Source organism: Hemitrygon akajei, chromosome 1, assembly GCF_048418815.1.
Source record: "Hemitrygon akajei chromosome 1, sHemAka1.3, whole genome shotgun sequence".
Classification (NCBI taxonomy): Eukaryota; Metazoa; Chordata; class Chondrichthyes; order Myliobatiformes; family Dasyatidae; genus Hemitrygon; species Hemitrygon akajei.
The window spans coordinates 219,567,537-219,587,180 of NC_133124.1; the positions used below are offsets into that span (position 1 = coordinate 219,567,537).

The 19,644-nt window shown below is 44.0% G+C and overlaps 1 protein-coding gene across 1 annotated transcript in view; it reads right to left on the reverse strand.

Moving 5' to 3' along the window:
* piwil2 (piwi-like RNA-mediated gene silencing 2) overlaps positions 1–19,644 on the reverse strand; it is a 142,310-nt gene that overhangs the window by 62,487 nt on the left and 60,179 nt on the right. Inside the window, exons 11-15 of the mRNA XM_073061751.1 lie at positions 18,536–18,724; positions 12,947–13,031; positions 10,780–10,869; positions 7,797–7,937; positions 4,123–4,236 (exon numbers count right to left, since the gene is read on the reverse strand). Of these exons, the coding sequence (XP_072917852.1) occupies positions 4,123–4,236; positions 7,797–7,937; positions 10,780–10,869; positions 12,947–13,031; positions 18,536–18,724 (619 nt within the window). The remainder of the gene's footprint in view (positions 1–4,122; positions 4,237–7,796; positions 7,938–10,779; positions 10,870–12,946; positions 13,032–18,535; positions 18,725–19,644) is intronic.

The window sequence follows — 19,644 nt, forward strand, 5'->3', positions numbered from 1 at the left end:
CCCTGCCAGACCAACCCTGATGCCAATCACAATTAAATTCTCAGTCTTGTACAGCATTTCCACAGTAAGTTTTAACATTAGACTGCATAATATTCCCTTTAGCACCTGCTCTTGTCCAAGTGACTCTTCAGCATCACTTCACTAACTGTGTTTCATTTGTGACCATTCACAGCCGAATAGCAAGATATTGAACCCCAGCAGCACACCACAATAGTAGATAGCATAACACTTTACACAGACAGTGATCCGGGTTCAATCCCTACAATTGTCCGTAAGGAGTTTGTACATTCACCCCGTGACCTCTGGGTGGTCCAGTTTCCTCCCACGTTCCAAAGACTTATAGGTTAGGGTTAATTTTATGTTAATGTCAGAATGTGCAGCACACTTGGCTTGTGTTGGTCGTTGGCATAAATAATGCATTGCACTGCAAGTTTTGGTATCATCATCATCATCACGTGCCTTATCGCATGACATAGATGATCATGATCTTCTGACCGTAACTGTTTCTGGCAATTTTTTTTTCTACAGCAGTGGTTGCCATTGCCTTCTTCTGGGCAGTGTCTTTACAAGACGGGTGACCCCAGCCAATATCAATACTCTGCAGAGATTGTCTGCTTGGCATCATTGGTCACATAACCAGGACTTGTGATGTGCACCAGCTGTTCCTACGGCTTCACGTGACCCCAATTTAGGGGCCAAGCAGGGGCTACACCTTGCACAAGGGTGACCTGCAAGCTTGTGGAGGAGTGCCCTACTCCTTCTTTGGTAGAGACACATCTCCACCCTGCCAGCCAATGTTCAAAGATTCATTTTATTGCCAAAGTATGCAAGTACAACTGATATTTAACTGCTCCAGATAGCCATTAAATACAGAAAGTCCATGGTTTTGTGATTGTTTATAATTGTTGGGTAATTTTTTATTGCATGTTGTACCAACACACTGAATACATGCAAATGTATATGGCAAATAACATTGATCCTTGATCCTTTTACATAAAGGCAAAAGTGATCATTCAATCTGTGAATGCGTTCCTAAACCTTAGCAAAGCTATGAAGGTATGAGGCCAATCTGGCCAAGATCGAATTGAAACTGCATTAAATGATTCAAGACTGAAGTGCATTCATTATCAAAGAATGTATAAATTACACAGCCTTGAGATTTGCTTTTTCACAAGGAGCCACAAAGCAAGAAACACGAAAGAACTCAAATTAAAGAACAAAAAAACAAAAATAAAAAGACCAACACGATACGCAAGATAAAATCATGTGATCAATTGAAGCGAACAACTGCATTTCAAACCAAAAGTAAATCCTCATCCAAACCCTGAAGCAGCCTGGAGTTGGCCCAAAAGCCTCACTCATCACGGAGCACAGCAGCTGGGGCAGTCTTCATAGGCTCAGTGCCATGAAGATGACCATCATGGAGAATGAACGAAATCAGCTCTTATCCCGACGGACGCCCTGTGTTTTCAGTCTATCTGGGCCAGCATGTAAATTGAGTAAACAATGGAAAAGTGAAAGGCTCTGGCGCCCTGGAGACAGAGGAGTGAATATCGCGGAGAACGAGTGAAATCGGTTCTTGCCTCTGATCAGGGTTGGCATTTAAATTGTCTAAATAGCGCACTGTACCCCACACTAGGACCCGGGCACCACTGCAGCGAACGACTCTGGGCCTAAGACCACACCGCCCAGCAACTCACTCTGGGCCCAGATTTCATCACCCAGCCCGAAATGACAGGATAATCTTAGAAGACTAAAGATCTCAAATATGGTGGCTTAATCCTGGGTTTTGTTATGGTTTGCCAGCAGCACAGTGGTGTAGTGGTTAGCTTAACGCTACTAAAGTGCCAGAGACCTGCAATCAATTCCAACACTGTATACAAATGAGTTGTACATGTTCCATGTACTGTGTGGGTTTCTTCCAGGTGCTCTGGTTTCTTCCCACATTCCAATGACATATGGGTTACTAGGGTAATCGGTCCTACGGGTATAATTGGGCTTGTTGGGCTTGAAGAGCCTGTAACGTGCTGCATCTCTAAATACAATAAATAAAAAAAATGAAACACACACCCACGGTGAATGGAGAAGAGTTTATAGTGCAGTTGGATCATGGTACAAATTCAGTTTATTTCAAATTAAGTCAACCGTGCCCGTAAAGAATTAACAAGTCGATAATCCTCTCTCCGGTCCTGTTCACCCTGTACACATCAGACTTCCAATATAACTCGGAGTCCTGCCATGTGCAGAAGTTCGCTGATGACACGGCCATAGTGGGGTGTGTCAGGAATGGACAGGAGGAGGAGTATAGGAAACTGATACAGGACTTTGTGATATGGTGCAACTCAAACTACCTGCGTCTCAATATCACCAAGACCAAGGAGATGGTGGTGGACTTTAGGAGATCTAGGCCTCATATGGAGCCAGTGATCATTAATGGAGAATGTGTGGAGCAGGTTAAGACCTACAAGTATCTGGGAGTACAGTTAGACGAGAAGCTAGACTGGACTGCCAACACAGATGCCTTGTGCAGGAAGGCACAGAGTCGACTGTACTTCCTTAGAAGGTTGGCGTCATTCAATGTCTGTAGTGAGATGCTGAAGATGTTCTATAGGTCAGTTGTGGAGAGCGCCCTCTTCTTCGTGGTGGCGTGTTGGGGAGGAAGCATTAAGAAGAGGGACGCCTCACGTCTTAATAAGCTGGTAAGGAAGGCGGGCTCTGTAGTGGGCAAAGTACTGGAGAGTTTAACATTGGTAGCTGAGCGAAGGGCGCTGAGTAGGCTACGGTCAATTATGGAAAACTCTGAACATCCTCTACATAGCACCATCCAGAGACAGAGAAGCAGTTTCAGCGACAGGTTACTATCGATGCAATGCTCCTCAGACAGGATGAAGAGGTCAATACTCCCCAATGCCATTAGGCTTTACAATTCAACCGCCAGGACTTAAGAACTTTTTAAAAGCTATTATTAATGCTTTTTGAGATAGTGATTTAGATGCATATCATATTTTTTACTGAGTTAAGTATTGTATGTAATTAGTTTTGATACAACAAGTGTATGGGACATTGGAAAAAAAAGTTGAATTTCCCCATGGGGATGAATAAAGTATCTATCTATCTATCTAATGCCACAAATATTCGGCAGTATGAAAACATCTGTGAAGAAATGGGGGAAATGCAGATTTCCACATCAACGAACCTTGAACGGGCCAAGATAATGATGGGAAGCTGTTTCAACGAGATGTAGAGAAGGGGGTAGGGCTGGTAGGAACAAGTGATAGGCTGGATGCCCAGAAAGAAAGATGTCAACACTATTGCCACAGCCAGCAGCTGAAACAGGGTGATGAAGGTTTGCTGGCTGCATATCATCTGTCTGAAGGACATTTAGATCACAAGACTATAAGACATAGGAGCAGAATTAAGCCAGTCAGCCAATGTTTAAACAAGCAGAGAGAGTCAACAAACGATGCAGGAACGGAGAGATACAGAACATAACAATTACTGCAAATCTGAAATAAAAGAGGTCAGGCAGCAGAGACAAAAATAGTTAATGCTACAAGTTCACAATCCTTCATTAGGGAGGCATGTTATCTGAAATTCAATGTTGCCAAGCTGGAAACACAAGATGCTATTCCTTAAGCTTATATTGAGCTTCACTGCAACAAGGGCAAAATCAGAATTAGCTATATTATCACTGACATTTTGTGAAATTTGTTTTGTGATACTAGTACAATGCACTATTTAAAATATACTAGATTAAAAAAAGAAAAACATACAAAAAATAGATTAGCAGGACAAAAAAAACTGACAATAGAGAGGTAATGCTCATGGTGTGCAAGACCACGCACGCACCCATGTATGTTTTAGAAACAGATTCTTTCCCTCTGCCATCAAATTTCTGAACAGTCCATGAACCCAACTTCACTATTTTTGCACTATTATTATAAGTAATTTTTATGTCATGCATGTACTGCTGTCACAAAACAAATGCATTTCACAATGTATTTTAGTGATAATAAACCCAATTCCGATCAACCAAATTAAATTTAACCCATCATGATGCTCCACTCAATTGCACTGACGCAGCTGCCCAAGGCAGTCACTCACCAAGCCTGTAAAACTTACCCCAGAGATTACTTTCTCTCGTGCAACTTCCCTTGACCAGTTAACATCAGGCCCATAAGAAAATGACTTGTGTCGAAGGATGATCTTCTCAGGAGGTAGCACTCTTGCCTCTGTCTGTTAAAGAGAACGAAACAGAGAGATTAAAAAACATTGCATTAAGACCTTAAGATATAGGAGCAGAACTAGGCCATTTTGCTCAGAGTCTGCTCCGCCATTTCATCATGGCTGATTCCACTATTCCTCTCTGCCCCAACCTCCTGCTTTCTCCCTGTATCCCTTCATGCCTTGAGCAATCAAGACCCTATCGACCTCTGCCTTAAATATTCAGAAAGACTTGGCCTCCACAGCTGCCTGTGGCAACAAATTCCACACCTCCCACTCTTTACCTTCCTCTGACCCCAGCCCCAACCCTTGCCATGTCTTCACCATCCCCTCTCTGAGGCAGAGCGTTCTGTGCTCAGCAAGGGCCTCACTTTTGTCCCCCTCCGGCCACACCTCAGTGAGTTCCGTGCCCGGCATGACGCTGAACTCTTCTTCCATCGCTTACGTCTCTGAGCCTACTACTTTAACAAGGATTCCCCTCTGCCTATCGATGACCCCTTCTCCCGTCTTCAACACTCCTCTTCCTTCTGGACACCCGCATCAGGCCTTCTACCTGCACTTGATCTTTTCATCTCCAACAGTCGCCAAGACATCAACCGTCTCAACTTCACCACTCCTCTCTCCTGTTCCAACCTCTGAACGCACTGCCCTCCGCTCTCTCTGCACTAACCCCAACCTCACCATCAAACCCGCAGACAAAGGTGGTGCCGTAGTGGTCTGGCGGACGGACCTCTACCTCAGTGAGGCCAAACGGCAGCTCTCTGACACCTCCTCTTACTTACCCCTGGAACAGGACCCAACCAAAAAACATCAAACCATTGTCTCCCGTACCATCACTGCCCTTATCAACTCAGGAGACCTTCCATCCTCAGCCAAAAAACTCATAATTCCCACACCCCGCACTGCTCGGTTTTACCTCCTCCCAAAGATCCATAAGCCTGACTGTCCTGGTAGGCCTATAGTTTCGGCCTGCTCCTGTCCCACCGAACTTGTATCTGCCTACCTCGACTCCATTTTGTCACCCATAGTTCAGTCCCTCCCTACCTACATCCAGGATACATCCCATGCCCTCCACCTCTTCAATAACTTCCAGTTCCCCGGTCCCGACCACTTCATTTTCACCATGGATGTCCAATCCTTATGCACTTCTATTCTCCATCAAGGAGGCCTCAAAGCCCTCTGCTACTTACTGGACAATAGACCTCACCAGTTCCCCAACACCACCACACTCCTTAGGTTGGCGGAACTGGTACTCACACTTAATAACTTCTCTTTTGGCTCTTCCCACTTTCTTCAGACCAAGGGTGCAGCTATGGGCACTCGCATGGGCCCTAGCTATGCCTGCCTCTTCTTGGGTTACGTGGAACAGTCTATGCTCCAATTCTATACTGGTACTGCTCCCCAACTCTTCCTTTGACACATTGATGACTACATTGGTGCTGCTTCCTGCACCCATGCTGAGCTCATCAATTTCATCGACTTTGCCTCTAACTTTCACCCAGCCCTCAAATTCACTTGGTCCATCTCGGACACTTCTCTCCCCTTTCTCGATCACTCGGTCTCCATCTCTGGAGATAGACTGTCCACTGACATCTTCTATAAACCCACTGACTCCCATAACTACCTTCATTATACCTCTTCCCACCCTGCCAAATGCAAAAATTCTATTCCCTATTCCCAGTTCCTCCATCTCCGCCGCATCTGCTCCAAGGATGAGGCTTTCTGTTCCAGGACATCCCAAATGTCCTCTTTCTTTAAGGATTGTGGTTTCCCTCCTGCCGTCATCAATGATGCCCTCACCCGCATCTCCTCCATTTCTCGCACTTCGGCCCTCACCCCATCCTCTTGTCACCACAGCAGGGACCGTGTTCTCCTTGTCCTCACCTACCTCCCCACTAGCCTCCGGATCCACCATATTATCCTCCGCAACTTCTGCTATCTTCAACAGGACCCCACCACTAAGGACATCTTTCCCTCTCTACCCCTCTCTGCTTTTCGCAGGGATTGTTCCCTTCGCGACTGCCTGGTCCACACGTCCCTCCCCACAGATCTCCCACCTGGCACTTATCCCTGCAAGTGTAGTGCTACACCTGCCCCTACACCTCATCTCTTACCACCATTCAGGGCCCCAAACAGTCCTCCCAGGTGAGGCAACACTTCACTTGTGAGTCTGTTGGGGTGATCTATTGCATCTGATGCTCCCGGTGCGGCCTCCTCTACATCGGTGAGATCCGACGCAGATTGGGGGACCGCTTCATCGAGCACCTATGCTCCGTCCACCACAACAGACAGGATCTCCCGGTTGTCACCCACTTCAACTCTACTTCACATTCCCATTCGGATATGTCCATACAAGGCCTCCTCTACTGCCATGATGAGGTAGTGAATGGAGGTAGTGCAGCAACTATGTCATGCTTCACCGCATCAGTGATTAGGATACAATTCCTACCACTGTCTTTGAGGACATTGTATGTGCTCCCTGTGAACGAGTGTGTTTCCTCTGGGTGTTCCATTTTGCTCACATACAGGTTAGGGTTAGGAGTTGTGGGCATGCTGTGTTTGTGACACTCGCGGGCTACCTCCAGCATGTCCACAAGACTGTATGTTGTCACTGACATGTTTTGATGTATACAAATAAAACTAATCTAATCTTATGTAAAAACCAAAATCTGATCTGCCCTCAGGCTTATAGAAGAGTCAAGAACACCATGTTGGGGGGAATGCAAATTTTTCCAAATTTCTCGGGGAATTCCAAACCCAGGAAGCAAGTGGACTGACAACCCTCTGCCAGACTCTAAGGCTAGCCCAATGTGACTGTGAAAGAGGGCAGTTCCCTTTGTGGCTATGCACTCTATGGCCACTTCATTAAGCACATTTGATTATTAGTGCAAATATCTAATTAGCCAATCATGTGGCAGCAACTCAATGCATAAAAGCACACAGACTTGGTCAAGAGGTTCAGACCAAACATCAGAATGGGGAAGAAATGTGATCTTAGTGACACTGACCATGGAATAATTTTTGGTGCTAAACAGGGTGGTTTCAGCATCTCAGAAACTGCTGATTTTCTGGGATTTTTATGCAAAACAATCTCTAGAGTTTACAGAGAATGCTGTGAAAAACACAAACATTCAGTAAGTGGCAATTCTGTGGGAAAAAATGCCTTGTTAAGAGAGCGGTCAGGGGAGAATGGCCAGACTGGTTCAAGCTGACAGGAAGGTGACAGTAACTCAAATAACCACACGTTACAATGGTGGGTGCAGAAGAGCATCTCTGAATGCACATATCGAACCTTGAAGTTGGTAGGCTACAGCAGACCACCTCCAGTTCCACTCATGTACCCAATAAAGTGACTACTGAGTGTACTCCAATCTTTTCACTGTACAAGTGGCAATGGTTCTTCCACTTTTTGTTGCACCACATATGGCCAAAGGACCGCAAGGTCCAAAGAGTTTCAGAAAGAGGGGTTTGCCTGACTGGAGTAACGCGCAGCTTTTGACAGAGTTGTAACAATCCTCTCTGCCAAATTCCAACCCAAGAGCAACTTCACAAGACAAATCACCAAGACCCACTTCAAGAACATCATTGTCAATGACGAGACCCCAGAGGGACAGCTCCTCCTGAGCACTGGCATTTTCCTTGATGTTGTTCAGGAGCTTTTTCAAAGCCAGAAGATTCTGTTCAGGACTTTTGTTAACCTGTGCAGCCATATCCTGTAAGATCAAAGGGAACCTGGAAATTAGAATCACAGAGGAATACGTCCACACACCATTATTCAGAAGGCCCTTTTTCATTTAAGAAAATATCACTTCAAGGCTGATCATCACACCACATCAGGCAGGAGGTATAGGAGCCTAATGTCCCACAATACCACGTTCAGAAATAATTATCCTATAATTAGGCTCCTGAACTGGTGTGGATAACTTCACTCAACACTTCTGTGTATTGATTTAACAACCTATAGACTCACTGTCAAGGGCTCTAAGACTCATGTTCTCAGCATTATTTATGCACAGTTTATCTTTTGTACATTAGTTGTTTGTCAGTTTCAGCTGTATGTAGTTTTTCATTGATTCTATTGTATTTGTTTTCCCACAAACACCTGCAAGAAATTGAACCTCCAGGCAGCATATGGTGATATACTGTAGACGTACTTTGTTAATAAATATATTTTGAAACTTGAGTAGTTGTCACAAACTTCCTGTGAAATGGAGTGGCCACATTTTGAACGAATTGTTGAACTGGGATTGTTCTCCAACACATTCTCTCTGATTCTTGGACAAAAGTCACCAAGACCAAGGAGATGGTGGTGGACTTTAGGAGATCTAGGCCTCATATGGAGCCAGTGATCATTAATGGAGAATGTGTGGAGCAGGTTAAGACCTACAAGTATCTGGGAGTACAGTTAGACGAGAAGCTAGACTGGACTGCCAACACAGATGCCTTGTGCAGGAAGGCACAGAGTCGACTGTACTTCCTTAGAAGGTTGGCGTCATTCAATGTCTGTAGTGAGATGCTGAAGATGTTCTATAGGTCAGTTGTGGAGAGCGCCCTCTTCTTTGTGGTGGCGTGTTGGGGAGGCAGCATTAAGAAGAGGGACACCTCACGTCTTAATAAGCTGGTAAGGAAGGCGGGCTCTGTCGTGGGCAAAGTACTGGAGAGTATAACATCAGTAGCTGAGCGAAGGGCGCTGAGTAGGCTACGGTCAATTATGGAAAACCCTGAACATCCTCTACATAGCACCATCCAGAGACAGAGAAGCAGTTTCAGCGACAGGTTGCTATCGATGCAATGCTCCTCAGACAGGATGAAGAGGTCAATACTCCCCAATGCCATTAGGCTGTACAATTCAACCGCCAGGAGTAAGATATGTTAAAGTGCCGGGGTTGATTGTATTTAATGCATTTAAGTAAACTACTTAAGAACTTTTTAAAAGCTATTATTAATGCTTTTTGAGAGAGTGATTTAGAGGCATATCATATTTTTACTGAGTTAAGTATTGTATGTAATTAGTTTTGCAACAACAAGTGTATGGGACATTGGAAAAAAATGTTGAATTTCCCCATGGGGATGAATAAAGTATCTATCTATCTATCTATCCCTCAGACTGATTACGTGGTTGATATTCTATTTCAGTTTCTGCAATCATTACGTTGGTGACTAGTTTAAAAATTTAAGATCCTGGGTGTCAATATCACTGAGGATCTATCCTAGACCCAACATATCAATGCAGCTACAAAGAAGACACGACGCTGGTAATATTTCATGAGGAGTTTGAGGAGATTTGGTTTGCCACCAAAGACTCTAGCCAACTTCTACAGATGTATGGTGGAGAGCATTCTGACTATTTGCATCACTGTCTGGTATGGAGCCACCGATGGCCAGGATTAGGAAAAAGCTCCAGAGGGTTGTCGACTCAGCGAGCATCATGGGCACTAGCCTCACAACTTTTGAGGGCACTGTCAAAATGCCTCAAGGCAGCGGCATCTATTAATAAGGACCCTCACCATCTAGGACATGCCGTCTTCTCTTTGCTACCATCGGGAAGGGGGTACAGGAGGCTGAAGACACACTCAATGTATTAGTAACAGCTTCATCCCCTCTGCCATCAGATTTTTTTTGAATGGACAATGAATCCATTAACACTAACTCATTATATTGTTCTTTTTACACTGCCTATTTTTATATATTTCTTAGTATTAAGTTTATAGCAATTTTTAATGTATTTCACTGTTCTACTGCCACAAAACAATTAATTTCATGACACGTCAATGATAATAAAGCTGATTCCGTTTATACTTTTTCTTTCAAAAGATTATGACTGAATCAGTGTTTTAAAGTACATATCCCACAGGTTTACAATCTTTAGAGCCCAATACATTTACTTATTTAAGGGCTGGGTGTTTGCCCACTTTTAATCTCAAAGTTTATTGACCCCATTGCCTTCCCTCCCATGATAGTGATCATTACAAGTTCTTCCATACCCTATAAACCATTTCACTGGGACATATGTAGTGCTTTCCACCATGTGGGCTGAAAAATTTGTGAAACTTTTTGATTGTGATACAATAATAATGAACTTAGTATATTACCCCATTTTGGTGTGCTCCACTCAGGAAATCTCTGGGCAGTAACTACTTTAAGGGCAGAACCTATTCTCCTGTAGCCTTGTTAGGTTTTGGCTACTCTTTTACCTTATCATACAACTTAGAAAGACTTTCTCTATTTCAGTAAACAACATGATGCATATCTAGTTGTGCCCTTAGAGAAACTTAAGTTCCTTAAACTTAAATTTCTGACTTTGCGTTCACCAGCTAATTTTGCAAATGTTCACGTTACCTATGCCGGAACAAGAACAACAACGAAGTAATATGATTAATGCTCCTGCTGGGCAATTTACAGTGCGGGAACAACGAACCAGGCCTGTCGAGACAAAAACACTTGTGCTTGAAAGCTTGTGCAAAAAGATAGAGTCCTTTGCCCACATGCAATCAAACGGCTGCATAAGCAGTTGCCACATTCTCGCATTTGATGTGATAGGATTCAGTTACCCACCTTCATTGTGTGGAAATCCTTCTTCATCTGTTCGGGTATATCCGTCATGTATGACAGCTCAGGCACTAGCAGTATTTCATTCTGTATTAACTACATTTAAAAAATTTATACACAAATTACAAATTGAATGTCTCCATTTTGAAACTAACCTCTACAACAATTCACAAGTCTAGTGGAGCCTGGAGGTCAAGGAAAGACTGTCTGTACTGGGGTTAGAGGACTGTGTGTGAGCATGCCTGGATGGGGGAGAGAGGAACTAGGCTTGTTTTTGCTGCTGTTCTGCTGAACGTTGTGTTGGTGCCAGAATGTATGGTGACACCCCTGGGCTTCTCCAGCACATCGTTGGGTGTGTTGGTTGTTAATGTAAACGACACATTTCACTGCATGTTTTGGTGTACATCTGATACAACTTTTAGCCAAAAAGCCTTTGTGAATGGGCACACAGGAGATTTACAGGAAAGGTTCAGGGTTGCTGGAGCTGGTAGATGGAGAGAACAGACATTGAGATTGTCTCCTTATGGTACAGGAGACAAAAAACCCCCCAGAAAAAATGCAAATTCAAAATAATTATTAAATTTTTAAAAAAGGGAATTCTGAAGATACCATACAAGCCAAACAAAAGCCACAGAGATGGAAACAGAGTTAGCATGACAGGTTGCTGATAATTCACAAGAACAGGAGACAGAAAACACAACTGTATGTTAAGTTGCTGAGGTAGTGGGTGGAGAGAAATTCCACTGGGAGAGGGCAGGCGAGATGGAAAAATGAAGCAGGGAGCTGCCAACGCAACCGTCTCTGGAATGCTGAGAGGGGAGGAAAAGGGAAAATGCGTCTAATGCACCATCAATAACTCTCCGAGACATGAGGCAAGATATCGGCTTTTATTGGCTGGAAGAAAGAACAAGCAGCAATTGACCACCACACTGCATCCTGGAGACTGAGACCGGGGCGGTGTCCCCAATCGCCTTTATACCGGGGTCCGTGGGAGGAGCCACAGGAGCAGTCAGCAGGGGGGCGTGTTCAGACAGGTGTATGTAGTTCACCACAGCGTCTCATGAAGCACAGCTTCCTGAAGATCAAATTAAGGATCTGTTGAACATGGAGGTTGGTGAGGTGGAAAGGGAGGGCACAAGCAACTTTTTCTTCTTATCGAGAGAAGAAGGATGACAATGGAAGTGCAGGATAAAGAGTGAACATGCTCAATAGCCCGATCGACTGTAGTAAAAGGACGTGCTATAGCAAAAAAATAAAGCTAGTGGGAGTTAAACTAAAATCATAACAAGAGCTTCACCAAATGAGTCTCCCACCCACAAGAGGGAAAATCACTCAGTACAGACTTCATATGTTTCAACCTGCATTTCCATACTAAATAAAAGATTAGTTTTATTTGTATATGTATGTGAAAACATATTGAAATGCGTCATTTACATCAATGACAAATAAAATGTAAGTATGTGATGGAGGCAGCCCAAAAGTGCTGCCACGCTTCCGGTACCAACACGGTACGCCCACAACTCACTAGCCCTAACCCATATGTCTTTGAAATGTGGAAGGGACCGGAGGAAACCCTTGCAGTTACAGGGAGAATGTACAAACTCCTTGCGGATAACAGCAGGAACATAACTCTGATTTCTGATTATTGGTGCCGTAAAGCATTATGCTAACTGCTGCCTTAGGAAACCATTTCACACCACAGTCCGTGCAAGTTCAGAACAGCTCCATCTCCCACAAGCAGTCATCCACTCTCCCCAGGTTCCCATCAATTCCTTCCACTTGTCCAGACACTAGGGGCAACTTACAGCAGTCAACAACCAACCACAGATCTTGGATAGTTTGGATTGGACTAGATGGGCCTGTTTCTGTACTGTAGTGTTCAATGACTATGTGGGAGGAAACAAAAGCACCTTGGGGAAACTCACGCCAGGAGATGAGCACCAGAAATCAGGACTGAACCTGAGTCTCTACCTGCTGACCCACTGTTTCCTTCCCCACTCAGTCTCTCCATCACACAGGGTGGTGTACAAGACATTCTGCTCAAATCACTTGAAGGCAGAAGGAGTATTTATTACAAATTGGATCACAGCAGCAATTGGGGTGGGGGGGGGGGGGAGAAGAAATTAAAGGATAAAGAATGCAATTTGGGATAATTGTACCCATCCCACTGTACCTGTCCCTGTGGTCCTCGTCTTGGCTTCGGCCGATGTACCAGGAGAGGTTGGTTCAGATCCTGAATGGTAATTCCATAGTTTTTGCTACAACAGCAAGTTCAACAGGTCAACAACAGGCAATGGCAGAGAGACACCACCCAACACATCCCATCGCCTAGCTCTCAACTCTAGGTCAAATCTCTGCATTAGACTAGGTAACTTTAGCCAGTCTTGGGGTATGCAATTCTTATGTCATTTGTCTATCAGGACCAGAGGGATCTGGACAGATGGAAAATGGTGGATGGAAGTCAAGCATACAAGTGTGAGGTGTTGCACTTTGAAGGACAAATCAGGGCAGGACTTACAGTGAACAGTAGGGTACTGAAGAGAGTGGTATAACAAAGATTTGAGATTACAGATCCATAATTCCTTGGAAGTGGTGTCACAGGTAGATAGGATCTGAAAGGGAGTTTCTGGCACATTGGCCTTCATAAACCAATGTAATGAGTACAGCAGATGGGCCGCATGTTAAATTAATTAAGATATTGCAGACTAAATTTGGATTATTGTGTGCAGTTCTAGTCACCCACCTACACGAAAGATATCAAAAAGATTGCAAGAGTGCAGAGAAAATTTACCAAAAAGTTGCCAAGACTTGAGGACCCAAGTATATAGGGAAAGGTTGAACAGTTTAGGACTTTGTTCCCTGGATTGTAGGAGAATGAGGGGAGATTTTATAAAGGTATACACAGTAAGATAGACAGAGTAGGTAAGTAGGCTTTTTCCACTGTGGCTGGGTGAGACTAGAACTAGGTGGTCAGGTTAAGAGTGAAAGGTGAAATATTTAAGGGGAACCTGAGGCTGAGAGTGTGGAATCAGCTACCAGCAGAAGGGTTGAATGTGGGTTCAATGGCAGCATTTAAGTGAAATTTGGATAAGCACGTAGTTGCGAGGGGTATGAAGGGCTGTGGTGGGAATAGGTAGATAGCATGGACTAGATGAACTGAAGGACCTGTTTCTGTACTGTAGTGCTCTGACTATTAGGGGTCATAGAAGCATCTGGAATTGAACTAAAAAAAGAGGAAATCCAAAAAGGCAAAAAACAATTAAAAGAACAGAACACAAGTCAGTATGGCACATTCAATTATACAGATTGTATCATAAATTTGAATACATGAAGAAAGTCATCAAAGCAATTTTGTTTTCCTTTTATAAATATTAGGACTGCATATTAAATCAGAAAACACAACAGTGAATGCCCATCTTGTCCCAAGGTAACATATCAACTGCACATGTCAGGTATGTTTCAAGTACCCCGCATTGCAAGCTCACACTATACCACAGGGTAGGTTTGTCAATCCCTCACATATCTTGTTGCTGTTGGCACTTGTAATTGCTTTGTTATTGTCACAGGTACGTACTGTGTTCTGCGTGCCATCCAAACAGATCAAACAAAGATGACAAGTTTTATTTGTCATGCTTACATCAAAGCATCAGGGAAATGTATCATTTGCATCAGTGGGATCTGTGTGGATATCCTAAATCGCATTCTTTATCCTTTATTTTCTCTCAATTTCTCCCCCCCCCCACCATTTCAATGACATACCCTCAACTCACTACCTCTTCTCAATGACATGCCCATAACTCAACAACCCTAACCAATAAGTATTTGCAATGATATGCCCACAACTCACCAACTCTACCCCTATGTCTTTGCAATGACACGATGCCTACAACTCACAACCCTAACCCACGTGTCTTTGTAATGATATGCTCACAGCTCACTAACCACAATCTGTACATCGAGACCCGAAGTGTGGTGACACTTGTGGGCTGTCCAGCACAATCCTCACTGATTTTACTGGATGCAAACAATGCATTTTATCGTATGTTTAGATATAAATCTGACAAAAAAGCTAACCATGACGTCTTTAATCTAATCTAAAACATGCCACAATCAGCCTCTTGAAGCACTTCATGTTCGTAACTGTCAGAGCCATCAGGCAGTAGTCATTTTAGGCACTTGACCATATTTTTCTTTGGCACTAAGATGACTGTCGTCTTCTTAAAGCAGGTGGGAACTTCAGGTTGGAGCAGGGTGACCTTAAAAACAACCAAATACACCAGCCTTAAGGCTGTTACAACTGGGGTGGTAATGGGGACAAGCTCCAATTATCTATTAAATACTCCCAATGGTGTGCACCTCAAATAGCCTCTGACAACCAAATCCAGCTCTTCGCCTTCATGTGTGCTTAGCTACTAAGCCCGGCAGAACCGTTTCTACTGACAGGAGAAGGGGCAAAGGCAAGCTACTGGCGCCATAAAACTAGTCGCTTTGGGCAGGTGAGGTTTGTCAACGGTGGTTGGCAGCTCATCTAGAAGGAAAACTCTGATCTCAAACCTCTGCTGTCTTACAGTGCTACACCCACTCATGGGGAAGACTTTGGGAGTGAACCTCAAGGGAAAAATCCGGAGCTGGAGTCCCTAAGGCAGTCCAATGTTGACTGGCAACTCTTGTGATGCTGCTGGTGCCGAACTGTATCAGTCTCTGCTGTTCCTTTGGGCTCATCAGATGTGTGGAGAGGGGTAGCTTGCTACATGGGAACAGCTTGCTCTCCATATTGCACTGCCCAGGCTTGTGCTGGGATGCAACATCCATGGTCAACTCTAGCCAATGGAAGCCTTAGACTTAGACGCCAGCCAGTTGATCCATGAAGGGTTTGAGTACACAGTCAGGGCCAATTGCTTTCCACAGGTTCATTCTTAAGGAAGGCTGATTCTGTCTTCTATAGTGATTATGGGTACAGGTACATCACAGGCAGTTACATACTGTTACATTGAGAAAGACTGACCCTACAGTTATTTAGTGTATGGCAGCTGGACTAATAACTGGGAAGCCTGTACTCACAGGGACTCAAGTTCAAATCCCACCAAACATGCTGTGGAATTTAATTCAATTAATATTCTGGAATTCAGAAAAGCATCTATAATTAGTCTTGGTAATAATAATCAAAAACACTACTAGATGGTTTAAAATAAAATGCATCACGTTCACTAACAGAAGAGATTTTGCAGATGCTGAAAATCTTAAGTAACACACACAAAATGTTGGAGGAACTCAGCAGGTCAGGCAGCAAATATGGAGGGGAATAAACAGTCCATATTTCAGGCCAAAACCCTTCACGAGGACTGGAAAGGAAGTAGGTTGGGGGAGAGCAGGAACCAGAATAAAATTGGGTGGGAGGGGGAAGGAGTACAAACTGGTAGGTGATTGGTGAGACCAAGTGCGAGGGAAGGTTGATAGGTGGGGTGGAAGGAAATGAAGTAAGAAGCTGGTAGAGAATAGGTAGAAAAGGTAAAAGGCTGAAGAAGGAATCTGATAGGGGAGGAGACTGCTTAGATGCAGTGGCTTCAATGGGGCCAACCAAAGGGTTACTGTCTTAATAGTGTACTGCAGGTCTTCCCCATCAGGAAGTTGCTTGATGGCACAGAAGCTGAAAGAGCTGGGCTTGGTGTGTGGACCGTGATACTGCCAGTGCCACAGAGACATCGGTCTGTGAAGAGGTGTATAGTCTAACAGTGAGTGATCACCTTAGAGCTTTTCTTGCGATAGCATGACTCTGTTGGACATTGGTGGTGTGAAACATTCTAAGTCCAATTCATTGATTTATTGGTCAACAGTGGGGGTGGACAGAGGGGGAGCTGCATGGACTAAGCCACGATCCACAGTATTGCCTCCTTGCAGCTCACCAGGACAGAGGCATCAGAGTTGGGCGCTCCACCACATTGTCAGGTGCACTGTAATGCAGCATCCACGCTGGAACCAGTGCTGCCCATCCGTGTTCATTCAGCAGAACTTAGTTGTATTGTGCACAACTACAGACTGTCGCACCATTCATGGTCTCAGGGATTTGGACGATAATTTTTGCATGACTGTTATGTTTACTCCTATATGTGCTGTGTATGACTGTTGGTACTGTGTTTTGCACCTTGAGCCTAGAGTAATGCTGTTTCGCTTGTCTGTATTCATGGGTAAAGATGTATGGCTGAATGACGATGAACTGAAATGGGTGGCCAGTGGGAAATCCCACTTTTTGTGGTGGACAAATCGAAGGTGGTTGACAAAGCGGTTCCTCCAATCTACATTGGCCTCACTGATATAGAGGAGGCTGCACTAGGCTCCTGAACCATCTGTATGAAAACACCCAGCAAGCCACTCAGTCACAGACAGGCCACCACAAACATTAGAACACTTGAAAGTTTTGACTGGAACAGGCCATTTGGCCCAACAAATCTTGCCGAATTCCTAAGTAAACAGTGTGTTCAAATAACTATGAACTACCATGTTAAATCCCTTGGTGTGATATTTGATAAGCAAGTTAATGCAGTAGTAAAAGCCAGTTTTTTCCAGCTTCGTACTATTGCCAAAATCAAGTCATTTCTCTCTTTCAAAGATCTCGAGAAAGTCATCCATGTTCTTATATCCTCCCACTTGGACGACTCCAACTCCCTGTATACTGGGATTAGTCAGTTGTCCCTGTCCTGTCTTCAGCTGGTCCAGGACGCCACAGCCAGGCTCCTGACAGGTGCCCGGAAGAGGTACTATATTACTCTTATCCTGGCCTCCCTCCACTGGCTGCCAGTACGGTTCAGAATTGATTTTAAGATTCTTCTGTTTATAAAGCCCTAAATGGGCTGCCCCTCAGGGGTGACCGATCCTTTGCTGTTGTAGCCCCTAGACTGTGGAACAGCATTCCCCTCCCTATCAGATCCGCCCCCTCCATCGACTCATAAATCCAGGCTCAAAACTTATTTTCATTCACTTGCATTTGAATCCTCTTGATGTGGCTGAATTTTGGCTTGTGCCTAGGCCCTTCCGTTGTTTCTTTTGTACGCTGTTTGCCTTGTTGGTTATGTCTGTGTTCCTTGTATTTGTGATTTTACCTGTCTGCTCTGATCTGTACAGCACTCTGGTCAACGTGGGCTGTTTTTAAATGTGCTATATAAATAAATTTGACTTGACTTTAGATTTGAAAGTCTCAAAGGTACTACTCTCAACTACACAACTCCATGTTTGTTCCATGTGTCTACAACTCACTGTGTAAAGAAATGCTTCCTGATGCTAGTCTAAAATCTCCCTTTAACCAGTCTCCACCTTTGGCCCTGTGTCCTTGTTGATGGATTAATTTTGAAGTATCAGCTGACATCCATTCTACTTATACCCTTAATGATTTTGTACACTTCTATCATGTTCTTTTCATTCTACATCTACTTAGGTCAAAAAGATTTAATTCTTTCAATCTTCCTTCATAGTTCATACCTTGCAAACTTGGAATGAGTTCAGTCACCCTTCTCTGAACACCTTCCAGTGCCTTCACCCCCCTCACACAATATGGAAGCCAAAATCGTACACAGTACTCAAAGCGTGTCTCACAAGCCTATTATTCAGCTTAAGGACAATGTCTCTTGACTTGAACTCCACTGACTGCATTATATAGCCCAGCTTTCTGTTAGCCTTCCTAATCACTTCTGTGCATAGTCTAACCATTCTGCCGAGCTTGCCACTGACATCCAGATGCTGGAAGATGCACAGATCACCAAATGCTGACCTGTAATATTCGCAGAAGGTAATGCTCGTCCCGTTGGCCATGCAAAAGGAGCTTGTTGGAGTCTTGTCCCAGTCAATGTCATCGATGCGGTAAGTGCGGTTGTTGTACTTGGTCATGATGGTACTGCCCACCAGCTGTTTCAGACAGACATCCTGGAAGTTCTCACTGCTTTTCTCGTATATAACATGCCTGTATAGGAAAGCATTGCTCAGAATCAACAGCAATACACAGGCAGCAGATACTTAACAGAGGCATAGCTCAAAAACCATCTATAAATTTGCCGACAATACAACCATTGTTGGTAGAATCTCAGACCGTGACTAGAGGGTGTACAGGAGCAAGATCTGCCAACTAGTGGAGTGGTGTCACAGCAACAATCTGGCACTCAACTTCAGTATGAAAGAGCTGATTGTGGACTTCAGGAAGGGTAAGACAAAGGAGCACATACCAATCCTCACAGAGGGATCAGAAGTGGAGAGAGTGAGCAGTTTCAAGTTCCTGGGTGTCAAGATCTCTGAGGATCTAACCTGGTCCCAACATATCGATGCAGTTATAAAGAAGGCAAGACAGTGACTATATTTTATTAGGAGTTTGAAGAGATTTGGTATGTCAACAAATACACTCAAAAACTTCTGTACCCAGGACATCTTCAAAGAGCGGTGTCTAAGAAAGGCAGTATCCATTATTAAGGACTCTCAGCACCCAGGGCATGCCCTTTCTCACTGTTACCATCAGGTAGGAGGTACAGAAGCTGGAAGGCACACACTCAGCGATTAAGAAACATCATCTTCCCCTCTGACATCCGATTCCTAAATGGACATTGAACTCCTGGACACTGCCTCACTTTTTAAATATATATTATTTCTGTTTTTGCATGATTTTTAATCTATGCAATATATGTTTACTATAATTGATTTACTTTTTCCCCCCTCTATATTATGTATTGCATTGAACTGCTGCTGCTAAGTTAACAAATTTCACGACACATGCCGTGATTCTGATGTGAGAAAAGAGAACAGTAGATACACAGTTAAAATGGAGATGAAACCAGCTCTGCAGGAACTAAATCAAAGCCAGGCTAAATGGCCTGTTTCACTCTGATAGCACTT